At 46.2% G+C, this 23,213-nt stretch overlaps 1 protein-coding gene across 3 annotated transcripts in view; it reads right to left on the minus strand.

The window, feature by feature from the left end:
• Positions 1-3,071: 3,071 nt before the first annotated feature.
• INPP4A (inositol polyphosphate-4-phosphatase type I A) overlaps positions 3,072-23,213 on the minus strand; it is an 857,226-nt gene continuing 837,084 nt past the window's right edge. For all 3 annotated transcript variants that reach the window (XM_085622821.1, XM_085622820.1, XM_085622817.1), the window contains one exon: positions 3,072-5,245. In XM_085622821.1, the coding sequence (XP_085478947.1) occupies positions 5,113-5,245 (133 nt within the window). In that variant the 3' untranslated portion in view covers positions 3,072-5,112. The remainder of the gene's footprint in view (positions 5,246-23,213) is intronic.

The raw sequence follows: 23,213 nt of genomic DNA on the forward strand, positions 1-23,213 counted from the left end.
AGTTTTCACCGGATGTCAAAGGCCATCTCGTATGCTGTTGACCAACTATCAATGAAGAACCAGGTTAACCAAACGATAGGCACCTACTTCGGCATAATGCGCAGTTTGCGCAAAATCTTTAAATGGATCCCGATAGAAGCAAGGAAACCTCTAGTACAGGGATTGATCATCAGCCGGATGGATTATGGGAATGCTTTGCTGACACCAATAAATGAAGAACTGCTGTCCAGACTACAGGTTCTGCAAAATACTGCGGCCAGGCTAGTGCTGAATCTCCCGTCTAGATCACCTTCAGCACCTAGCTTAAAAGTCCTTCACTGGCTTCCAGTAATGAAGAGAACCAGGTTTAAAACTCTCTGCCTAGCACTTTTCCTTCTTGGCGCCCACCCTCTGGAACGAACTGCCCTCCCCCACCTAAGCACTGCAACTGGTCACAACTGCTTCCGTAGGGAGTTAAAAACATGGTTGTTCGATCATTAAATCAGAAAGATCTTTTCTCTAGCCGGAAAGTCAGAGTTGTCCATCAGCACCATGAGACCTTTGGGTGATATGTTCGCTCAATAAATATCCCTGATTTGATTTGTGTCTTCCTTTTATTTTCACTGTGTAAATGGATTCAACAATGTCGGCCAATAGGGAGGTGGGGGGGGAATGTCAGCGTGAAGTTGTAGTTTTTATGTATGTTATGTATTAAAAATGTACCTAACGAGTATGCCAAATTTGGTAATATGCTATCATTCTGTATGCAAATGAGGTACTTTGAAACTTCAATAAAATCCGTTAAAAAAAAAACCTGCACATAGGCCGCATTGACTGGCCTGAAACATGTATTAAGGAGATACTTAAGTGGGTTGCTCAATAAATGCTGCAGGTACACTGGCAGCATTTAATTTACCAGCCCTTAGTGTATCGTATACCACGTTACTAGGGACTTTTAAGTAAATTAAATATGGCAATCTGTGTAGGCCAATTTTACCACAGTTTGCGGAGTAGGCACAAGCACTTTAGCACTGGTTAGCAGTGGTAAAGTGCTCAAAGTCTTAATCCAAACAAAACGAAAATTTAGAATATGGGAGAGGTGAAGGCAAAAAGTATAGCAGTAACCCTCCAGAGAGGGCCAAGTCCAACAAAAGGGAATAACCGTTCTGGAAAATTTGGAGTACCCACTGGTCGAATGTGATACACTTCCACCCGTAGAAGTGAAAGGTGATATGACCCCCCCTACCACGCAACCGTTCACTTCCAAGGAAAATTTAGAGCAGTTTTGCGGGGGAGGGAAAGGACTTTAGGGAGCTTGTTGTCCCTGGCGGCAAGAATACTGACGGTCAGATCCCCAGGCTCTGTCTCGAAAAGCTTAGGAGGCCTGTTGTGGCAAGGTGTGACGCTGACGCTGTTGGAGTCCCTTTCAAAAGCAGCAAAGGTGAAAACCAGCTGGGGAAAAGGCGGTGCAGGCAGTTCCAACTCAAGAAAGCAAGCTGCGCTTTACCTTCTCTAAAGAGCTCCAGGACTGAGTTCGTAGTCTCAACCGCCCTACCCAGACAGTTGATGGTGTCCAGACCTGAGCGGATTGCATAGTTCGCTGCATTCTCAGCATCTTGGATAAGGAACTGAAGATTGAGCTGAATGTCATCTGGGATGGCTGGCAAAATGTCCGTCACCATGTTCCATAATTCATGCGAATATCTTTCCAGGAGGCAGGGGGTGTTTACTGACCTGCGTGCAAGGCTGGCTGATGAGAATTTTCCTTCAGTGAATACCTCCATGCATTTCGACTCTAGGTCTAGTGGGGTGGTGGGACTTGTTGAGGCCTGCACCACTAGGCTCTCCAGAGCAGGTTGCTGAAAGATTAAGGCAGGGTTCCCCGAAGCAACCCTGTGTCACCTTGCAATCTGCTTGTTGACAGTGGGGGCAAGATATAACCAGATGCCTAGCAGTGTGTCAGTGAGGGCTTCTTTGAATGACAGAAGAGGATCCTGCGATGTCTGTCCAGGATTTAGGACCTCCATGAGGACATTAGTTTTGACTTCAGTAGTGGGTAATGTGAGGTCCAAGACCTCTGCTGCACTCCTTGTAATGGTGAGGAAGAGGCAGATTCCAAAGTAGCTGGTGCACGGTTAGGTGAATGTAGGCTCTTGTAAGGGGAGGTGTGTAGTACACTGGTGTTCTATAAGTCGATAAAGAGATGGTCATTGTCATAAATGACTATTGTTGTCATCATTTTCTTATTGGTGTGGACTTTGTCGAAGAGGTTGCGACCTCAGCGGAGGGTGCAGTGGCTAACCCTCCCAGTCTGAAAGTACTATCAGCTTCTGATCTGGCGTCAGTGATGACCCTGAGGCAGGGTTGAGTGGCAAAATCGGCACTGGGGTTGAATCTCCTGCCTGTCAACCAGCTGAAGGACATCTTGGATCTGTAGGGCATGAAGGATCCAATCATGTACTAAAAATCCTGTCCATGGCCTACTTGAATTCTCAGAATTGTTGTGGCATCACGAATGACCCAGGAAGTTGTGCGCATCTGGATATGGGCTGGAGCCCAGTCTGAGAATACAGACAAAGACAAAGGGGAGCTCCGCTTCGGCTTCTTGTGTTTCTTAGACTTTGTGGGCTTACCTGATGAGTGGTCCTTGCTCTCAACTTTGACTGGGCTTTTCTCATCTTCTGACGGTGTTCTGTGACATATATTTGTGTTTCATGGCCCCCGATGGCCTTCAAGTTCATCTTTGCACTCGTCACATGACTTTGAGCTGTGTTTGGAGCACAGAGACAGACCTGTTTGTGCGACTAACACAGCATTAAAAATCTAATCTAGCATAAAACCAAAAAGTCCTTGATATTCCATGTGGAGTCAGATGGTGGATGTAAATAAACTTACCTTGTTATTTCATCCCATTATAGTCTATATTTCATATGAACATCTATATTAAAAACTTCTTTACAGGTTAGGATAAAGTTAATATCTGTGGGTTATGACGATTGTGTAGATATAGAAGAGTCTTGCATCCTAAGTATCAGACACATTTAAAAGACAACTACCTTCATCAGAAGCAATGATGCACAAATAGTTCTCAGCACAGTTGAAACACTCCCAGTCAGATAAAACAACTGATGAGTTCATTTTTATTTACCTATAAAAATGTGAGATTAACAGACATGCAATTTGAGTGAGTGAAGAGAACCCTTAGAACTGGGAATAAGTCATTTGCATTGTGGAGTAACTGGTTCAGTGCAAATCTCAGTGAAATGACAGACAAAAACAAAACAAAATATCCCTAGAAACCTTGCCACAAGAAGATTAGAACTGAAGTTTATAAAGTGTAGCTTATAACATTACTAATACCATTACATTGAGCTGCACTTTTTCACCGGGAATTACCTGGTAGCAGAGGCTCCATTTCTCAAGAACAATTGCATGAAAGAAGATTCCATGCTCTTTCACAAGCACTTCACAGACCCTTAAGGCCACTGGTAGTGCTCGTACTAAAGACAATGGAAAATGTTACTTCTGAGATATGTTGAATTAACTTTAAACTGCTATTCACCAATTCCATTTACCACCCATTTTGGACAGAGTATCTCACATCAAGTTGCCATGCACCCCACCCCTGACTGATGCAAACAAGATAAATTTATCAAGCCAGCAGGAACCAAATCAGGTTAAGTGTGAGCAAAAACGTTCCTTCCTCCCAAGTCAGCATGGACATGTTTATAGGAGCAAACTTTCCAAAATGCCATGCACTGAACAGAAGATGTTAACATTTTTCCCAATATTAACAATTCTCATTATCCTGCCATTTTTTCGAGGAGTGGCAACAAGTGAAAATGTGAAGTTTGGAACACTACTGCCACTGAACCTTTTGACTTTTTTAGGACTGCTTTACTTTTCCTGCAGTAATCAGGACTATAAATAAAACAAACTTACAGGGTGGTGGGGAGTTAAAACCATGCCTTACTCACTGAGCAAGAGCATCTATAGTCTGTGGTTTGGAGTTCTCAACGTAAATTCTATGGCTAATGAAGGGTAGTGCTAGGAAGATTTTTCCCTCAACAGGCAATCCAGGGGTTTGGGTAAGGCGCGTCCAATAATTACTGTAGGTATATCCCCACTCCATGTACTGGTGAGGCGTCTCTCCTTCCTTAAGAAATGCATGGCCTTGTTTGGTTACAGAGGCCCTCAAATATCTTTGCCTTTTCAATAGGGGAGGTATTATTTTCAAGCGTCTTGTACAGAAATCCAGGCACGTAGTAGACAAGAGACCTTGAATCTGACTACCTCTGCAAGGTATTTGCAGAAACAACCTGGAGGTAAATGTTCAAGGGAAACAGAAGTGACTCCTGAGACAAGACAAAGAAAGCATCCTTACGCCATTAAGTACAGTACATTAAAGCAGCCAGTGCCAAAAGAACATATTGCACACTATACATTAAATTACGTACAAAATGGAAAATGGTTTCAGCTTTACAATATGGTTTACAGTCGCTGACCTTCAGAAGACCCTTTAGTTACAACTGAACAAGACTTTGTGTTCTCGATTTTTAACCCTGGTTCACAGATTCTAAGTTCATAGGGTTTCAAAAACTGGAATCACAACCTAATGATCACAGTTTATACTTGTCGCTCATTCCAAACAGTGATGTTTATCGACTGGCACTAGAAACAATTTCTTTAAAAGTTTTTGTTTTCTCACTAGCTGCATACAACACATTTAAAATTGTGCGACTCCCGCTACCTTCATGTATTTGATGATTTGCAGGCCTTTTAATTAAAAAAAAAGTATTACAAAACGATTAATTCTCGAGACACCGCAGCATAAATAGATGATGTGTAGAACAGCAGCAGAACAACCGTCTTTTCCGGCTTCTCCAACACTCTTGAGGTACCCACTGAAGTAATCCTGCAGAAGGCTCACAACTATCAAAGTTTATTGTAATGGACAGTGATTTTGTAGACGTTACGTGCCGAAACATTATTTCCAACTGGTTACCATGCTCAATACAAGATTCCAGGCTACAGGATGTACATATAATGTCTGATCTGGTCCTGGTGATGTTAAACTAAAGTGTATTCACGGATATCCAAGTAACAGCTAGTGATATGGCAAAGCAAGTTGATTTAGGTCTCAACTTTTCCATAAGTTCCTTCAGGAGGCCTGTAATGCTTGGGAAAAGCCTTCAGCTGCAGACAGTTAAACGCATATTTGCGGCATCCGACATTCTTCATGGTGTTCTCTCTCCGACAACCCTCGCTGGGGAAACAAAACAAGCACAAAAACAAATGACAGCAGCAAAATGACAAAACAAAAGAAAACAAAACAAGGAGGGAATGGCTGCGGTTACTTAACAGTATTTAAGAAAAGGAGAGGGAGGTAGGCCAGAAAGAGCACCTTACCTTTAACACTAGTTCACTTAATGGCTTCTCTCCGTCATCTGAATGGCTACAAAATGATTGAATAACCCCGGAACCAGTCTGAAAACTCTTTACATATGCTACATATGATTTTATTCTCCCACACTCAAAGCCTTTTCAATGCCAACATTCCCACCTATCCCACAAACCTCTAAATTGTCGACTGCTGGGGGGATTGCACCCACTACTGAAAGGCACCTATCGGAATTCACTGTCACACTCTTTTGGGTCAACAGACTGACTACAGAAAGGCCCAAGGCAAAGCTCCCCTTGTACTTGGTTAGCTAACTTCAAGATGGCCAGGGTCGGCTCCTCTGGAATGGCGGAGGAGCACCACCCTCTGCTAAAAGAAGAAAAATAAAATGATAATGAAAGCATTTTATTATCATTTTATTTTCCCCTGTCTGGCAGCTGACAACGCGAGTCTTCAGTGGGGTACGGCTAGGCAATCCTGTGTGACAGCCAGCATTGCAGGGGAAGGGAGTCCGAAGAGCGGTGTCGCCTCTTGGACTTCTTGGAGTGCTTCGACTTACCCGAAGACTTGGATCCCGACGACCGATGATGACGTCGGCTGCGGCTCCGTGACCGATCCTTGGACCTCCTCCTGGACCGGGATCGAGAGGGGCGCGGAGCCGAGTGGCGAATCTCGAGAAGCTTACGGGACCGCTCCCGTCTAGCCTTCGAGGTCAGGGCCTTGCAGTCCGAACACGACTCCGCATCGTGGTCGAGGCCCAAGCAGTAAAGGCACCGGCGGTGATGGTCCGTAACCGACATCAAGCGGCTACAGTCAGCACAGGCTTTAAAACCAGGCATCCTACCGGCACCGGAGTCGAGACAAGATCAAAAAGGATCGAAAAAGTTAGTCAAAAAGTGACTAAAGGGGTAGCTCTCCCGGATCTGCGCTTACTGGCGCGGAAAAAAGAAGAACTGACGTCAGCGCGCGAGGGCGGCGTCTAAGTACTCCGACGACGTCATTCCGGCGCACTACGCCGACGACGGACGCGGAGCCGCAGACGACGCCTAGCGACGCGCAAGGGGTATTACTGACGAAAAATCTTCCGGATCCAGTCTGACGCCTGGGGATATTCTAAGGTGAGGAATCTAACTAACGTGTTTCTTTCAGAAAAAGCACTCAATGTTACTTTTACTATTTACCTATATCCTGTCTCTGATCTAATCCCAACCAATGCTACATTCTCCAGCAAGAGAAGTGCCAGAAAAAGGGTGGAGAAAGGGGAGTTTCAAGTAGCGTATATTGGGGCAAATACACAAAAGACATCTTGGTTAAATTATTCACCACTCACAGCACGTGCATCAAGAGTCTAGTGCCTGTCTGGTAGCCAATGAGCCGGCCTTCAAATGTCAACTGGGCACTGCATAATCTGGCTTTAGTATAGTGTGCAGAGATGTTTCCAGATGAGTCATCTAAGTAGTGGCAATGCTCTACACAGAAAATCTATCACCTTGCAAAAGAATCCTAGTAGAAAAAAAGTGCCTGCATCAACACTACAACACCATCACAGGTGATAAACACTTGGTCAGAGGAACAAAGTTAGTGGTCCTGTCCATGTAACAATGTAAGGTGCACCAAACATCTGGGTTTTAAAGTACTTCCTTGGCCTGGCAGGCATTAGGTCACAGGTAAAATACCAGGTGACCAATTTCAATGTTAAGATAGAAAGGTCAACACCTTTCAGGATGGGAGATGCAACTGTTCCTGGTGAAAAATATTAAGTACTTATGCACGCAGGACTGCAGATATAAAGTCAAACTGAAAATACTTCTTCCAGAAGAACTACTGTAGGTCACAAGATGTGATATGTTCAGATTGCTTGTGCATAAAATGGGAGAGCATTAAGTTCAAATTTCATTCAGCAGTAGCCCTTATGATCAGGAGAAAGAGACTGATAAGAAAACCAGATGAAATGTTATGGCATCTTTGGAGAAGAAGTCTCTCGTCTACGGTGGTAATAACCTATTGCAGACAACCTGATCTTGCATGTTGTTTTGACAAATTGATTCCACCAGGTGGAGAAAAACATGTTGTTGTCCACAGCAGAAGTTAGTTCCTTTTGGCAATGCCTATTATATGTATTTCAGTCACTTGTTACCATGTTGGGTTCGATAATGGACCCAGAGCCAGCCACCACAACATCCTGATTATCTTAAAAAAGACTGAGATGAGCAAAGGTCAACAGAGCAACTATGTGTTCAAAGTAGGTGACTATATTAAGGGATGTAGAATGTTCCCTTAATCTTATTGAAAGGGGAATCAGATGACTTTCCTTAGGAGTATCAGTCTGGCGTGACCAGCCCTGAGCCAAGCGAATGACTGATCCTATTAGGGTGTGCTTGTATGTCATAACAGCTCTGAGAAGTATGGATGTAGGTGGAAATGCTTTGAGAAACTTATGAAACAATACAGATCATGAGAAAAACCGCTAATGAATAGGGCCTGCTGCCCCTCCAGGATGAAAAACTCTTCCCTTTGTATGCCCTGATGGGTTGCACAGAGGTCCGTCTATGGGTTCCATAGGCCTTGAAGATGGAGTCAAGGATCACATGTGGGGGGGGAGTTTGCCTGAATCTAGGATGGGCGCAATCTGGTGTAGCTCTCCCTATTGCCACAAAAAATCCGTCATGATCCTGACAGAGGTGATCTTACAAGGACAGAATGCTTTGCTGACGCTGAGCGTTGCTTGATGCGCCAATTGTGACCCACAACGGTGCAACCAAACGAGACAAAACGGCTGTGACGTACTCTGGGCTGCGCAGCCTGTGGAGCCCTCCTATTACACGAATACTCAGCGTGCCCTGGCAGTGGTTAAGTGAGCGGAGCAACGGATCCGGTGTCGCGGTGCAGAGAACCTGACGAGAAGCATCGCGGAGGTGCAGATGCACTCTTAGTGAGTGAGGCTGTTGCACCCTTGGAGCGCCTGGGGATAGCAGAGCTACTAGCGGTAACGAGCGGCTGACCCTGGAGCTGATGTGCCACCACTGCACTGACGGACTGCCGGCGGCCGAACTCCCGCATTCACACAAGAGACCTGACCCGGTACATCGGGGCGGCAACGATCCAGTTTCCTAGGCAGCACAGGGCCAGTACAGGGACCCCACAATAACAGGAGAAATGGGTGACGGTGGCCGTGTGCAAGTTGTCAGGCCAGAAGCTGGAGGAACATAGTGCAGTGCTGGTTGGAGGACAGGTGCTGGTGCTAATCGTAGTTTGGGCCCCGTGAAGTCTGAGGGCCATACTCTAGTGGTACTGCTTTGCAGGGGCTGGTCAACTGCTTGATATACTACACAGGATTTGGGTGAGCATTACAACTGCAGGATGAGCTGATTGGAGTGCCATTGTGATAACTATCGCTCCTCACTGCCTGCTTGCTTGACTTAATTAGAGAGTGCAGGGAGAGGACCCTTAAGCCTTTAGGGTTCCTGATCAATAAACAATAACAGGTCCTCTTGGGACACATTGCCTACCAGCAATAGCGCGCACTTACTGCGCACCCACAGTGTGCAAATTCTGGCAATATGGGCAAGACCGACAAGTTACAACCTAAACTCCAATTCGACCTGCGTAAAACCCCCAGATCGAAAGAATCCCTGCCCACAGAGCAAGACTCCACTTCAGACGACCCGGATGATGGGTCAGATGTGGATATGAAACAAGTGTTCTGCACCATCCAGCAGAGCCAATCAAAAATCGACAGTAAAATTGATGCGCTGTCGTTTCGAATGGCCAGGATATCTGAGAGACTGGACAAACATGGGGGCAGACTCGATGCGGCAGAACAACGCATATCGGGCATGGAGGACATTGTTAGAGCCGACGCTGAGACCGATAAAGAAAGAGACAAGATCTTACGTACCCTGCAGGCGAAGGCCGAAGATCTCGAAGCGAGATCCCGACGTAACAACGTCCGCATTTTGGGAGTAGCAGAATCGTCCAATGTAAGCAACATGGAGCAATAAGTAGAAAAACTCCTTGTCAACCTCTTAGGTCGGGACACCTTCTCTGAGATACTTGTAGTAGAACGAGCACATCGGTCCCTGGCACCCAGACCGGTGCCCAGCACTGCCCCCCGACCTATCACAGCAAGACGCCTAAATTATAGGGATCGTGACGCAGCTTTGCTCAAGGCCCGGGAACTGGGAACTCTCCGCAACAAAGGCACGGAAATAACTTTGTTCCCTGACTTCACAATGCAGGTACAAGAGGCACGGGGACTCTTCATACCGGGAAAAAGAAACTCAGAGATCTCAACCTGGAGTACGCTGTATCCTGCTAAACTAAGGGTCAAATTTGATGGCAAGGTGCACTTTTTCATTGATCCCAAGGTGGTCCTACGATCTATTAAAGAGAAAGAATAGTGACTGTGGCGTCAGGATTTACCGAGCTTACTTTCGACACAGTTGGAGGGTTCTCCAAATGTTCGGGAAGACTGAGAAACAGAGGAGTGACCAGCTGAGCAGATCCAAGATATAGAGTATTGTAAAGTTGAGGTGCTGTAGATGGTGTATTGTTCATATCACAATATATGACTTGTGGATACTCGATATCACCACTGTCGTGCCAGAACACGGAGTGGACATGTATACAGAAAACTCATTGGTTCCTAATGGTGTCCTGACTGAGATGATTGCCAGTACAAGGTGCGCACTGACTGCATCTTGTTATACCTCGTAGTGATAGTTGTTTATAAGACTCAGGCTGTTATACGTGCTATTAGAGTGGTTGAGGGAGTTTGACAAGATGGCAACATCTGCCCCCAAGTGTATCATACCTTCAGTATTGTTTGCTTTGGGGTTTGTTTTTCAAGACGAGGGTGAGGGAGAGCAGATAGCCACGACAGTTGGGGGTGATCGAGGCGTGGGAGGGAATGTCTGTTTTATTAGGACGGGTGTGTGTATGGTTTCCAATATGCAACTGAGGTCAAATATGGCGCGTTTCATTGGCAAGGGACATGATTGACGGCAGGCGTTATCCAACTTAAATGGCTATGGCGGGTGAGAACACACAGGTCCTGCACCTCATGATCTGGGATGTCCGTGGTCTAAACAACAACAGAAAGATCAGAAGAGTGTGCGCCTATTTAAATCGACACTCCATGGCACTCGCTATTTTACAAGAGATGCAACTTGCTCCGGAGTGCAGTGAGGCAGTACATCGCAAACTACAAGGGGTATGCTACTCAGCAGATTATACCTCACATGCTAGAGGGGTCCTGATTTGGGTAGATAAGAAGGCGGGGATAGAGATGACGAACATGCTAAAGGATCCACAGGGTAGATTTGTGGTAGCCCTATGCAGACCAGGTGACTTAAAATTCCTCCTGGTAGGTATATACGGCCCCAACTATGACAAACCACACTTCTATACTTCCTTAGTGACTAAATTGGTGCAGTGGAACGGGATCTCACAGGTGTGTGGGGTGATTTTAATTGTATAATAGTTCCAAGTATAGACAGATCTCAGGGCCTGCCAAGGCGTCTAGCGACTGCAGCAGCAGCCATCCGAGACATAATGTATTCAGATGGCCTCATAGTTATCCGGAGGCACAGATCCCCCGATGTGAGAGGTTATACCCATCATTCCTCCGTGCACGACACTCACACTCGAATTGACATTTGGTTGTTGTCCGGGGGATTGAGTTCCAGAGTTGAGCAGTGTGCACATTTGCCGCGGACGTACTCCGATCACTCCCCAGTCCACCTTGCCTTGAGGTATGGGGCACCACGTATACCTGCATTCACATGGCGTTTCCCACCATACTCGCTTTTAGACACTGTATTCAAAGAAGGGTTACCCACAGCCATAGAGAACTTCTTCTCTGATAATATCGGGTCAGTGACCTCATTTACTACGGTATGGGAAACATTTAAGGTATTCGTGAGAAGGGTGGTGATCTCTACTCATGCAGGAGTGTTACGTTCCATCTGAGGTAGACTAGAGAAACTGGAACGGGAAATAGGTCATTTGGAACAGAATTTGGTAGAGGGAGGATCTGCCCGGACCACTGCAGACCTCCAACAGAAACTGGCAGAGCACCTAGATACGGCCAATGACGAAATCAAACACATGGGCAAATACGCATTTGCACAATGCTATAGAGAGCGGGAGAGACCAGGCGCCCCTCTAGCAGGAATATTGAGACCTAAGAGAGAATTATACGCTATGGTGGGCATGATGGATGACAAAGGAAACACACTACACACAATGGGGGAAATAGCTGCACATTTTCACACCTAGTATAAGACATTGTATACCTCTTAGACCCCTCCAAATAGTGAAGCGCTAGAGGAGTATCTCTCGTGTATTGAAATGCCATGGCTAGTGGTGGAGCACAGAGAACATCTGATGGCACCTCCAACGTCTGATGAGATACGGGAGGCACTTAGGGGGATGGCAGCCGGGAAAGCTCCAGGGGCAGATGGGCTCACTGTAACCTTTTATAAAGAATTTCAAGACTTATTGATTCCGCACATCAAAAAACTTTACGAGCAGATGGCGGAGGAAGGCGTTATGCCGCCCTCCTTGCGTGAAGCTGTCATTGTCACACTATTAACACCAGGCAAGTCATCGACAAGTTGCTCTTCGTATAGACCCTTATCTCTGCTTAACGTAGACGCTAAGCTTTATGCTAAAACATTAGCCAACAGACTGGTATTATTGCTCTCCCGTATTATTCGCCCAGAGTAGGCAGGGTTTGTCCCTAGCAGTAATTTATCCCAAAATCTGAGGAATTTGTTTGCCACCGTACAGAGACTAAACCCAAAAGTCAAGGCTGCGGCGGTCTTCCTAGATGCCGAAGAAGCCTTCGACTCAGTTGAGTGGGGCTTCATGTTCGCAGTATTGCGCAAAATAGGAGTCGGAGACATATATCTCCGTCTGGTATCTGTGCTATATACATCACCCACAGCCTGAGTGAGAATTGGGAATGAGGTCTCTCAGTCATTTAACATCACTCGGGGAACGCGGCAGGGCTATCCTCTGTCTCCACTATTGTACATGATTGTTGCGGAACCTCTGGCCTGATCAATCCGCGAGTATCATGCACGCACAGGGCTGAGATTCCCCGAATACACACTGAACATTTTTGCCTATGCAGATGATACGTTATTATATATACATAATCCGGAGGTAAATTTATCTCCAATACTGCATGAGGTTGTGCAGTTTGGTGGTCACTCGGGGCTGCGAATAAATTGGGATAAGTCCATCATATTTCCCCTCACTCCCAGCACTGTGGAACCAGCCATGAAATTTCCACTGTGTTGGACCACAGAGGTGGTCTGCTACTTGGGCATCCAATTCCATACAGACCCAGCGATAGTACTGAGGGAAAATTATGGCAAAACCACACAAAAGCTCATAGACAATGAAGCCAAGTGGATTAAACTTCCATTCTCGCTGATGGGGAGAATCTCTATTATGAAGATGGTTATTTTACCGCGATTCCTCTTTTTATTTCAAAATATACCTATTTTGCTGCCAAAACACCTGTTCGAATGATGGCTCACACAGTTGATACGGTTAGCTTGAGTTGGTAAACAACCTCACATACAATGGAACTCGCTAGCTTTGCCCTATGACTTGGGGGCTCTGGGGGCTCCTGATTTGGTAATGTACTAATGGGCCGAGAATAGCGCATTTGCTCATTATTGGATACATGCCCACAGGATCTACCCTTTTTGCACTCTTCCTCAGACGCTCACCCAACCTGCTTCCAGGATGCTGCATGTCTTTGACTCCATTGCTGTCACTGCACAAGCCTGGCAAACACTACTACACAGGCATGCAGGAGCCTTCATATATGCACCAGAAATGCCGCTTCAATCGTGCATGTGGTTTCCATTGGGCCAAGAAGTGGGAGCAAGACAAGCGCTACAGTCTATAGGCATTATCACAATGGGGGATTTTTTTAAAGATGGCGTGTTAGCAACCTGGGAGGCGTTACATCAACCAGACGGACAGCTGGGAGGTACGGTATTATTTCACTACTGTAGGGCCCAACAGACCTGGCGTTACCCTTCTTGGGTACGACTTGCTGGAACCACAGGCTATGGGGGTTCTTACCACTCTAATTAAAGTTAAGGAACCTTGGTTAAATTATTCACCACTCACAGCACGTGCATCAAGAGTCTAGTGCCTGTGTGGTAGCCAATGAGCCGGCCTTCAAATGTCAACTGGGCACTGCATAATCTGGCTTTAGTATAGTGTGCAGAGATGTTTCCAGAGAAGTCATCTAAGTAGTGGCAATGCTCTACACAGAAAATCTTTCACCTTGCAAAAGAATCCTAGTAGAAAAAAGTGCCTGCATCAACACTACAATACCATCACAGGTGATAAACACTTGGTCAGAGGAACAAAGTTAGTGGTCCTGTCCATGTAACAATGTAAGAAGCACCAAACATCTGGGTTTTAAAGTACTTCCTTGGCCTGGCAGGCATGAGGTCACAGGTAAAATACCAGGTGACCAATTTCAATGTTAAGATAGAAAGGTCAACACCTTTCAGGATAGGAGATGCAACTGTTCCTGGTGAAAAATATTAAGTACTTATGCACACAGGACTGCAGATATAAAGTCAAACAGAAAATACTTCTTCCAGAAGAACTACTGTAGGTCACAAGATGTGATATGTTCAGATTGCTTGTGCATAAAATGGGAGAGCATTAAGTTCAAATTTCATTCAGCAGTAGCCCTTATGATCAGGAGAAAGAGACTGATAAGAAAATCAGATGAAATGTTATGGCATCTTTGGAGAAGAAGTCTCTCGTCTACTGTGGTAATAACCTATTGCAGACAACCTGATCTTGCATGTTGTTTTGACAAACTGATTCCACCAGGTGGAGAAAAACATGTTGTTGTCCACAGCAGAAGTTAGTTCCTTTTGGCAATGCCTATTATATGTATTTCAGTCACTTGTTACCATGTTGGGTTCGATAATGGACCCAGAGCCAGCCACCACAACATCCTGATTATCTTAAAAAAGACTGAGATGAGCAAAGGTCAACAGAGCAACTATGTGTTCAAAGTAAGTGACTATATAAAGGGATGTAGAATGTTCCCTTAATCTTATTGAAAGGGGAATCAGATGACTTTCCTTAGGAGTATCAGTCTGGCGTGACCAGCCCTGAGCCAAGCGAATGACTGATCCTATTAGGGTGTGCTTGTATGTCATAACAGCTCTGAGAAGTATGGATGTAGGTGGAAATGCTTTGAGAAACTTATGAAACAATACAGATCATGAGAAAAACCGCTAATGAATAGGGCCTGCTGCCCCTCCAGGATGAAAAACTCTTCCCTTTGTATGCCCTGATGGGTTGCACAGAGGTCCGTCTCTGGGTTCCAGAGGCCTTGAAGATGGAGTCAAGGATCACATGTTTGTGGGGGGAGGGGGGGGGGGGAAGGAGCTTGCCTGAATCTAGGATGGCCGCGATCTAGTGTAGCTCTCCCTATTGCCACTAAAAATCCGTCATGATCCTGACAGAGGTGATCTTACAAGGACAGAATGCTTTGCTGACGCTGAGCGTTGCTTGATGCGCCAATTGTGACCCACATCGGTGCCACCAAACGAGACAAAACGGCAGTGATGTACTCTGGGCTGCGCAGCCTGTGGAGCCCTCCGACTACACGAATACTCAGCGTGCCCTGGCGGTGGTTGAGTGAGTGGAGCAACGGATCCGGTGTCGCGGTGCAGAGAACCGGATGAGAAGCATCGCGGAGGTGCCGATGCACGATTAGTGAGTGAGGCTGTTGCACCCTTGGAGCGCCTGGGGATAGCAGAGCTACTAGCGGTAACGAGCGGCTGACCCTGGAGCTGATGTGCCACCACTGCACTGACGGACTGCCGGCGGCCGAACTCCTGCATTCACACAAGAGACCTGACCCGGTACATCGGGGGCGGCAACGATCCAGTTTCCTAGGCAGCACGGGGCCAGTACAGGAACCCCACAATAACGGGAGAAATGGGTGACGGTGCAAGTTGTCAGGCCAGAAGCTGGAGGAACATAGTGCAGTGCTGGTCGGAGGACAGGTGCTGGTGCTAATCGTAGCTTGGGCCCCGTGAAGTCTGAGGGCCATACTCTAGTGGTACTGCTTCGCAGGGGCTGGTCAACTGCTTGATATACTGCACAGGATTTGGGTGAGCATTACAACTGCAGGATGAGCTGATTGGAGTGCCATTGTGATAACTATCGCTCCTCACTGCCTGCTTGCTGGACTTAATTAGAGAGTGCAGGGAGAGGAGCCTTAAGCCTTGAGGGTTCCTGATCAATAAGCAATAACAGGTCCTGTTGGGATGCATTGCCTACCAGCAATAGCGCGCACTTACTGCGCACCCACAGTGTGCAAATTCCGGCAATATGGGCAAGACGGACAAGTTACAACCTAAACTCCAATTCGACCTGCGTAAAACCCCCAGATCGAAAGAATCCCTGCCCACAGAGCAAGACTCCACTTCAGACGACCCGGATGATGGGTCAGATGTGGATATGAAACAAGTGCTCTGCACCATCCAGCAGAGCCAATCAAAAATCGACAGTAAAATTGATGTGCTGTCGTTTCGAATGGCCAGGATATCTGAGAGACTGGACAAACATGGGGGCAGACTCGATGCAGCAGAACAACGCATATCGGGCATGGAGGACGTTGTTAGAGCCGAGACCGATAAAGAAAGAGACAAGATCTTACGTACCCTGCAGGCGAAGGCCGAAGATCTCGAAGCGAGATCCCGACATAACAACGTCCGCATTTTGGGAGTAGCAGAATCATCCAATGTAAGCAACATGGAGCAATAAGTAGAAAAACTCCTTGTCAACCTCTTAGGTCGGGACACCTTCTCTGAGATACTTGTAGTAGAACGAGCACATCGGTCCCTGGCACCCAGACCGGTGCCCAGCACTGCCCCCCGACCTATCATAGCAAGACTCCTAAATTATAGGGATCGTGACGCAGCTTTGCTCAAGGCCCGGGAACTGGGAACTCTCTGACACGAAGGCACGGAAATAACTTTGTTCCCTGACTTCACAATGCAGGTACAAGAGGCAAAAAAGAAACTCAGAGATCTCAACCTGGAGTACAGTATGCTGTATCCTGCTAAACTAAGGGTGCCCAGCACTGCCCCCCGACCTATCATAGCAAGACTCCTAAATTATAGGGATCGTGACGCAGCTTTGCTCAAGGCCCGGGAACTGGGAACTCTCCGACACAAAGGCACGGAAATAACTTTGTTCCCTGACTTCACAATGCAGGTACAAGAGGCACGGGGACTCTTCATACCGGGAAAAAGAAACTCAGAGATCTCAACCTGGAGTACGCTGTATCCTGCTAAACTAAGGGTCAAATTTGATGGCAAGGAGCACTTTTTCATTGATCCCAAGGCGGTCCTACGATTTATTAAAGAGAAAGAATAGTGACTGCGGCGTCAGGATTTAACGAGCTTACTTTCAACACAGTTGGAGGGTTCTCCAAATGTTCGGGAAGACTGAGAAACAGAGAAGTGACCAGCTGAGCAGATCCAAGATATAGAGTATTGTAAAGTTGAGGTGCTGTAGAGGGTGTATTGTGCATATCACAATATATGACTTGTGGATACTCGATATCACCACTGTCGTGCCAGAACACGGAGTGGACATGTATACAGAAAACTCATTGGTTCCTAATGGTGTCCTGACTGAGATGATTGCCGGTACAAGGTGCGCACTGACTGCATCTTGTTATACCTCGTAGTGATAGTTGTTTATAAGACTCAGGCTGTTATAAGTGCTATTAGAGTGGTTGAGGGAGTTTGACAAGATGGCAACATCTGCCCCCAAGTGTATCATACCTTCAGTATTGTTTGCTTTGGGGTTTGTTTTTCAAGACGAGGGGGAGGGAGAGCAGATAGCCACGACAGTTGGGGATTATCGAGGCGTGGGAGGGAATGTCTGTTTTATTAGGACGGGTGTGTGTATGGTACCCAATATGCAACTGAGGGCAAACATGGCGCGTTTCATTGGCAAGGGACATGATTGACGGCAGGCGTTATCCAACTTAAATGGCTATGGCGGGTGACAACACACAGGTCCTGCACCTCATGATCTGGGATGTCCGTGGTCTAAACAACAACAGAAAGATCAGAAGAGTGTACGCCTATTTAAATCGACACTCCATGGCAATCGCTATTTTAAAAGAGATGCATCTTGCTCCGGAGTGCAGTGAGGCAGTACATAAACTACAAGGGGTATGCTACTCAGCAGATTATACCTCACGTGCTAGAGGGGTCCTGATTTGGGTAGATAAGAAGGTGGGGATAGAGATGACGAACATGCTAAAGGATCCACAGGGTAGATTTGTGGTAGCCCTTTGCAGACCAGGTGACTCAAAATTCCTCCTGGTAGGTATATACGGCCCCAACTATGACAAACCACACTTCTATACTTCCTTAGCGACTAAATTGGTGCAGTGGAAGGGGATCTCACAGGTGGGGGGGTGATTTTAATTGTATATTAGTTCCAAGTATAGACAGATCTCAGGGCCTGCCAAGGCGTCCAGCGACTGCAGCAGCAGCCATCCGAGACATAATGTATTCAGATGGCTTCATAGTTATCTGGAGGCACAGATCCCCCGATGTGAGAGGTTATACCCATCATTCCTCCGTGCACGACACTCACACTCGAATTGACATTTGGTTGTTGTCCGGGGGATTGAGTTCCAGAGTTGTGCAGTGTGCACATTTGCCGCGGACGTACTCCGATCACTCCCCAGTCCACCTTGCCTTGAGGTATGGGGCACCACGTATACCTGCATTCACATGGCGTTTCCCACCATACTCGCTTTTAGACACTGTATTCAAAGAACGGTTTCCCACAGCCATAGAGAACTTCTTCTCTGATAATATCGGCTCAGTGACCTCATTTACTACGGTATGGGAAACATTTAAGGTATTCGTGAGAAGGGTGGTGATCTCTACTCATGCAGGAGTGTTACGTTCCATCTGAGGTAGACTAGAGACACTGGAACGGGAAATAGGTCATTTGGAACAGCACTTGATAGAGGGAGGATCTGCCCGGACCACTGCAGACCTCCAACAGAAACTATTATCAAAATGGGGTTACCCTAATATGGTACTGGACCTGGGTATAATATAATACAAAAAACAATGGTCCTAGACCTACTTTAGAAAAGGATCAGTCAATACTCCTTGTATTTCATAGAATTACCAATCAGTCATGAGCGTTGATCACGTGCAGCCGCACCCGCTCAAAGCAATGAATACAATAATATTTATGAACAGTAAAAATGCAGTACCCAATGTTTTGCTCAACCATGCATTTAATTCTTCATGCCAATGGTATACAATACTAATGTGAACGTCTTCCCTTCGAGCCAACTCACTTTGGGAATTGCTCTCGGCCGGACCACAGATTGACTTGGCCTTGAATGCCCCGGACACGGTCCAAACCGAACAGGAGATTGGTTTCCCTTGTAACTACTACTAGGCAACTTATTGACGCACATCATTGAGTGATTGCTGGGCCGACTAATCGACGGACCCTGACACACTAGGACCCTGGTCTAACTAACTTTGACGGATCCCTATAAGAGTTGGTTGCCCCTTTTCGTCCTGAGGAAGATCCGCACGGCCGAGGTTTAAATTACCCTCGCGGCCACAAGACGGATCGAAACGTCGACGCCCCTAGTACCTGGCCTGGACCACACATGCTGTTTCCTTGAAAAAACGTGCATCATAAGAAATTATATCTGTATGATATGAAATGTAAATTTGTATCCTGATTATACTTGTGGCCAGTCCCGAAGGAACGGTGAATCACAACCGTTTCCATTTCTGTTTAGAACATATCAACCTCTATTTCCTATGTCACTACTTTGAAGTCTTTTCACATCCCCTTTCCACTTGAGCACTTTTCTCCCCGCACGTTCCATCTGGAGCAACCTTCTACATTGAGTGCTTTATGATTGTACTACTTCGATTTATGAAAACGTTCACATTAGTATTGTATACCATTGGCATGAAGAATTAAATGCATGGTTGAGCAAAACATTGGGTACTGCATTTTTACTGTTCATAAATATTATTGTATTCATTGCTTTGAGCGGGTGCGGCTGCACGTGATCAACGCTCATGACTGATTGGTAATTCTATGAAATACAAGGAGTATTGACTGATCCTTTTCTAAAGTAGGTCTAGGACCATTGTTTTTTGTATTATACTCCAACAGAAACTGGCAGAGCACCTAGATACGGCCAATGACGAAATCAAACACATGGGCAAATACGCATTTGCACAATGCTATGGAGAGCGGGAGAGACCAGGCGCCCCTCTAGCAGGAATATTGAGACCTAAGAGAGAATTATACGCTATGGTGGGCATGATGGATGACAAAGGAAACACACTACACACACCGGGGGAAATAGCTGCACATTTTCACACCTAGTATAAGACATTGAATACCTCTTAGACCCCTCCAAATAGTGAAGCGCTAGAGGAGTATCTCTCGTGTATTAAAATGCCATGGCTAGTGGTGGAGCACAGAGAACATCTGATGGCACCTCCAACGTCTGATGAGATACGGGAGGCACTTAGGGGGATGGCAGTCGGGAAAGCTCCAGGGGCAGATGGGCTCACTGTAACCTTTTATAAAGAATTTCAAGACTTATTGATTCTGCACATCAAAAAACTTTACGAGGAGATGGCGGAGGAAGGCGTTATGCCGCCCTCCTTGCGTGAAGCTGTCATTGTCACACTATTAAAACCAGGCAAGTCATCGACAAGTTGCTCTTCGTATAGGCCCCTATCTCTGCTTAATGTAGACGCTAAGCTTTATGATAAAACATTAGCCAACAGACTGGCATTATTGCTCTCCCGTATTATTCGCCCAGAGCAGGCAGGGCTTGTCCCTAGCAGTAATTTATCCCAAAATCTGAGGAATTTGTTTGGCACCGTACAGAGACTAAACCCAGAACTCAAGGCTGCGGCGGTCTTCCTAGATGCCCGAAGAAGCCTTCGACTCAGTTGAGGGGGGCTTCATGATCGCAGTATTGCGCAAAATAGGAGTCGGAGACATAGATCTCCGTCTGGTTTCTGTGCTATATACATCACCCACAGCCTGAGTGAGGATTGGGAATGAGGTCTCTTAGTCATTTAACATCACTCGGGGAACGCGGCAGGGATATCCTCTGTCTCCACTATTGTACATGATTGTTGCGGAACCACTGGCCAGATCAATCCGCAAGTATCATGCACGCACACAGGGCTGAGATTTCCCGAATACACACTGAACATTTCTGCCTATGTAGATGATACGTTATTATATATACATAATCCGGAGGTAAATTTATCTCCAATACTGCGTGAGGTTGTGCAGTTTGGTAGTCACTCGGGGCTGCGAATAAATTGGGATAAGTCCATCATATTTCCCCTCACTCCCAACACTGTGGAACCAGCCATGAAATTTCCACTGTGTTGGACCACAGAGGCGGTCTGCTACTTGGGCATCCAATTCCATACAGACCCAGCGATAGTGCTGAGGGAAAATTATGGCAAAACCACACAAAAGCTCATAGACAACGTAGCCAAGTGGATTAAACTTCCATTCTCGCTGAGGGGGAGAATCTATATTATGAAGATGGTTATTTTACCGCGATTCCTCTTTTTATTTCAAAATATACTTATTTTGCTTCCAAAACACCTGTTCGAATGATGGCTCACACAGTTGATACGGTTAGCTTGAGTTGGTAAACAACCTCACATATAATGGAACTCGCTCACTTTGCCCTATGACTTGGGGGGTCTGGGGGCTCCTGATTTGGAGATGTACTAATGGGCCGAGAATAGAGCATTTGCTCATTATTGGATACATGCCCACAGGATCTACCCTTTTTGCACTCTTCCTCAGACGCTCACCCAACCTGCTTCCAGGATGCTGCATGTCTTTGACTCCATTGCTGTCACTGCACAAGTCTGGCAAACACTACTACACAGGCATGCTGGAGCCTTCATATATGCACCAGAAATGCCGCTTCAATCGTGCATGTGGTTTCCATTGGGCCAAGAAGTGGGAGCAAGACAAGCGCTACAGTCTATAGGCATTATCACAATGGGGGATTTTTTTAAAGATGGCGTGTTAGCAACCTGGGAGGCGTTACAACAACCAGACGGACAGCTGGGAGGTACGGTATTATTTCACTACTGTAGGGCCCAACAGACCTGGCGTTACCCTTCTTGGGTATGACTTGCTGGAACCACAGGCTATGGGGGTTCTTACCACTCTAATTAAAGTTGAGGAACCTCTAAAGTTAATCACTAAATTCTATTCTAGCCTTCAGGACACGCGTAAATCTGAAGTCTTGAGAGTGCGGTTGGAGTGGCAGCACGATCTGGACACTCCCCTGAGTGATAAAGAGTGGCAATATTGCTGTGCCCACACCCGGTCTGTCTCTCTTAATGGGAGGCAAAGACTCATCCATTTCAAATTTTTACACACAGCTTATTGCACCCCTGAACGCCAGTTTTGATACGGTCTAGCAGAGACTTCCTGTTGTCATAGATGTGGTATTGGAGGGCGCAGGATTCTGGCACTTAGCCTGGCAATGTCCCGGGGTTTACCGCTACTGGGGAAAAGTGTTTAAAGAGTTGGGAACTATCATCAGTGCGGATCTGGAACCTGATCTTAAAATGGCGCTATTGGGGTGGGATTTCTCAGTAAACAAGACACTGCACCTGTTGTTAGCTATTGGACTCTTACTTGCAAAAAGGCGAGTGGCATTGCAATGGATGAGGGGCCCGCTGCCACGAATCACAGAATGGCAGGCAGATATTCTGTACTGTAATACTCAAGCCGATACATACAGTGAATTACTACCCCCCAGAAATCGTCCTAGAAGCTACTGGGGACCATACCAAACTTATCTGTTAAGTAAGGCTGGTGAGCAAATCTTGGAACCACAGATTACTGCTGAGAAGGTATTGTCGACAGAGGCAGGAACATAGTTGATTGAGGGTCCTGTGGGTGGAGGATGGATCACACTAATTGTGTCCTTATGTTACAGTTAGTCTCCCCACGAGGTATTGGTCTGCAGAGCGATGATATGTAACCATAGGAGATACTGCTCTTTGATTGATTGTATACATGATATACCCCATTTGCCGGATTTATGCCTTTGAGTACTAATGTGCTTATATGCTGTTGTGATCTGATACGTTAACATGCCTGCTTATGCCGCGATTGTGTTTTTGAATTATATGTATTTTTGTTTCATGCTGAAAGCAATAAAAAAAAAAAGATTTTTAAAGGATCACGTTTGACTTTAAGTTGTAGGTGTATATAGGCATCTGCCATGACTGTTCATCCTCACATTGAGTACGTACACTGTAGGGCACAAGAATATACACATTTCCAATTCACCTACAGATATTTAGGGCCAAGAAAACCACCTTCATTTCCAGCATTGTTAATGCAGCAGGTAATCTGTTCATAGAATGCTTTGGTAGCAAACTTCTCAGCACATTAAACCCACACTGATGCCAGCGTGTGATTTAATGTAAAATGCATTCAGAGGGTATCTTAGAGATGCCTCCTGAAAAACGACCAGCCCTGGTGTAGGTCCTTAATTGCTACCCGCCATTTGCCACGACCATACAGGTTTCTGGACCCCTGGGTAGAGAGCCTCCGTTCTCTGGGTCTAGAAACAAATCCCAGCCAGGCAGAGGTGTCATGCCTCCTCCCCCAGAATGGCCTGGATCCATGAAGGGGAGGCTTCAAAGGCCTGCCGCCTTTGGGAGCTGTTCCTGCCTTTTAC

This window comes from Triturus cristatus, chromosome 8 (assembly GCF_964204655.1).
Source record: "Triturus cristatus chromosome 8, aTriCri1.1, whole genome shotgun sequence".
In the NCBI taxonomy this organism is placed as follows: domain Eukaryota; kingdom Metazoa; phylum Chordata; class Amphibia; order Caudata; family Salamandridae; genus Triturus; species Triturus cristatus.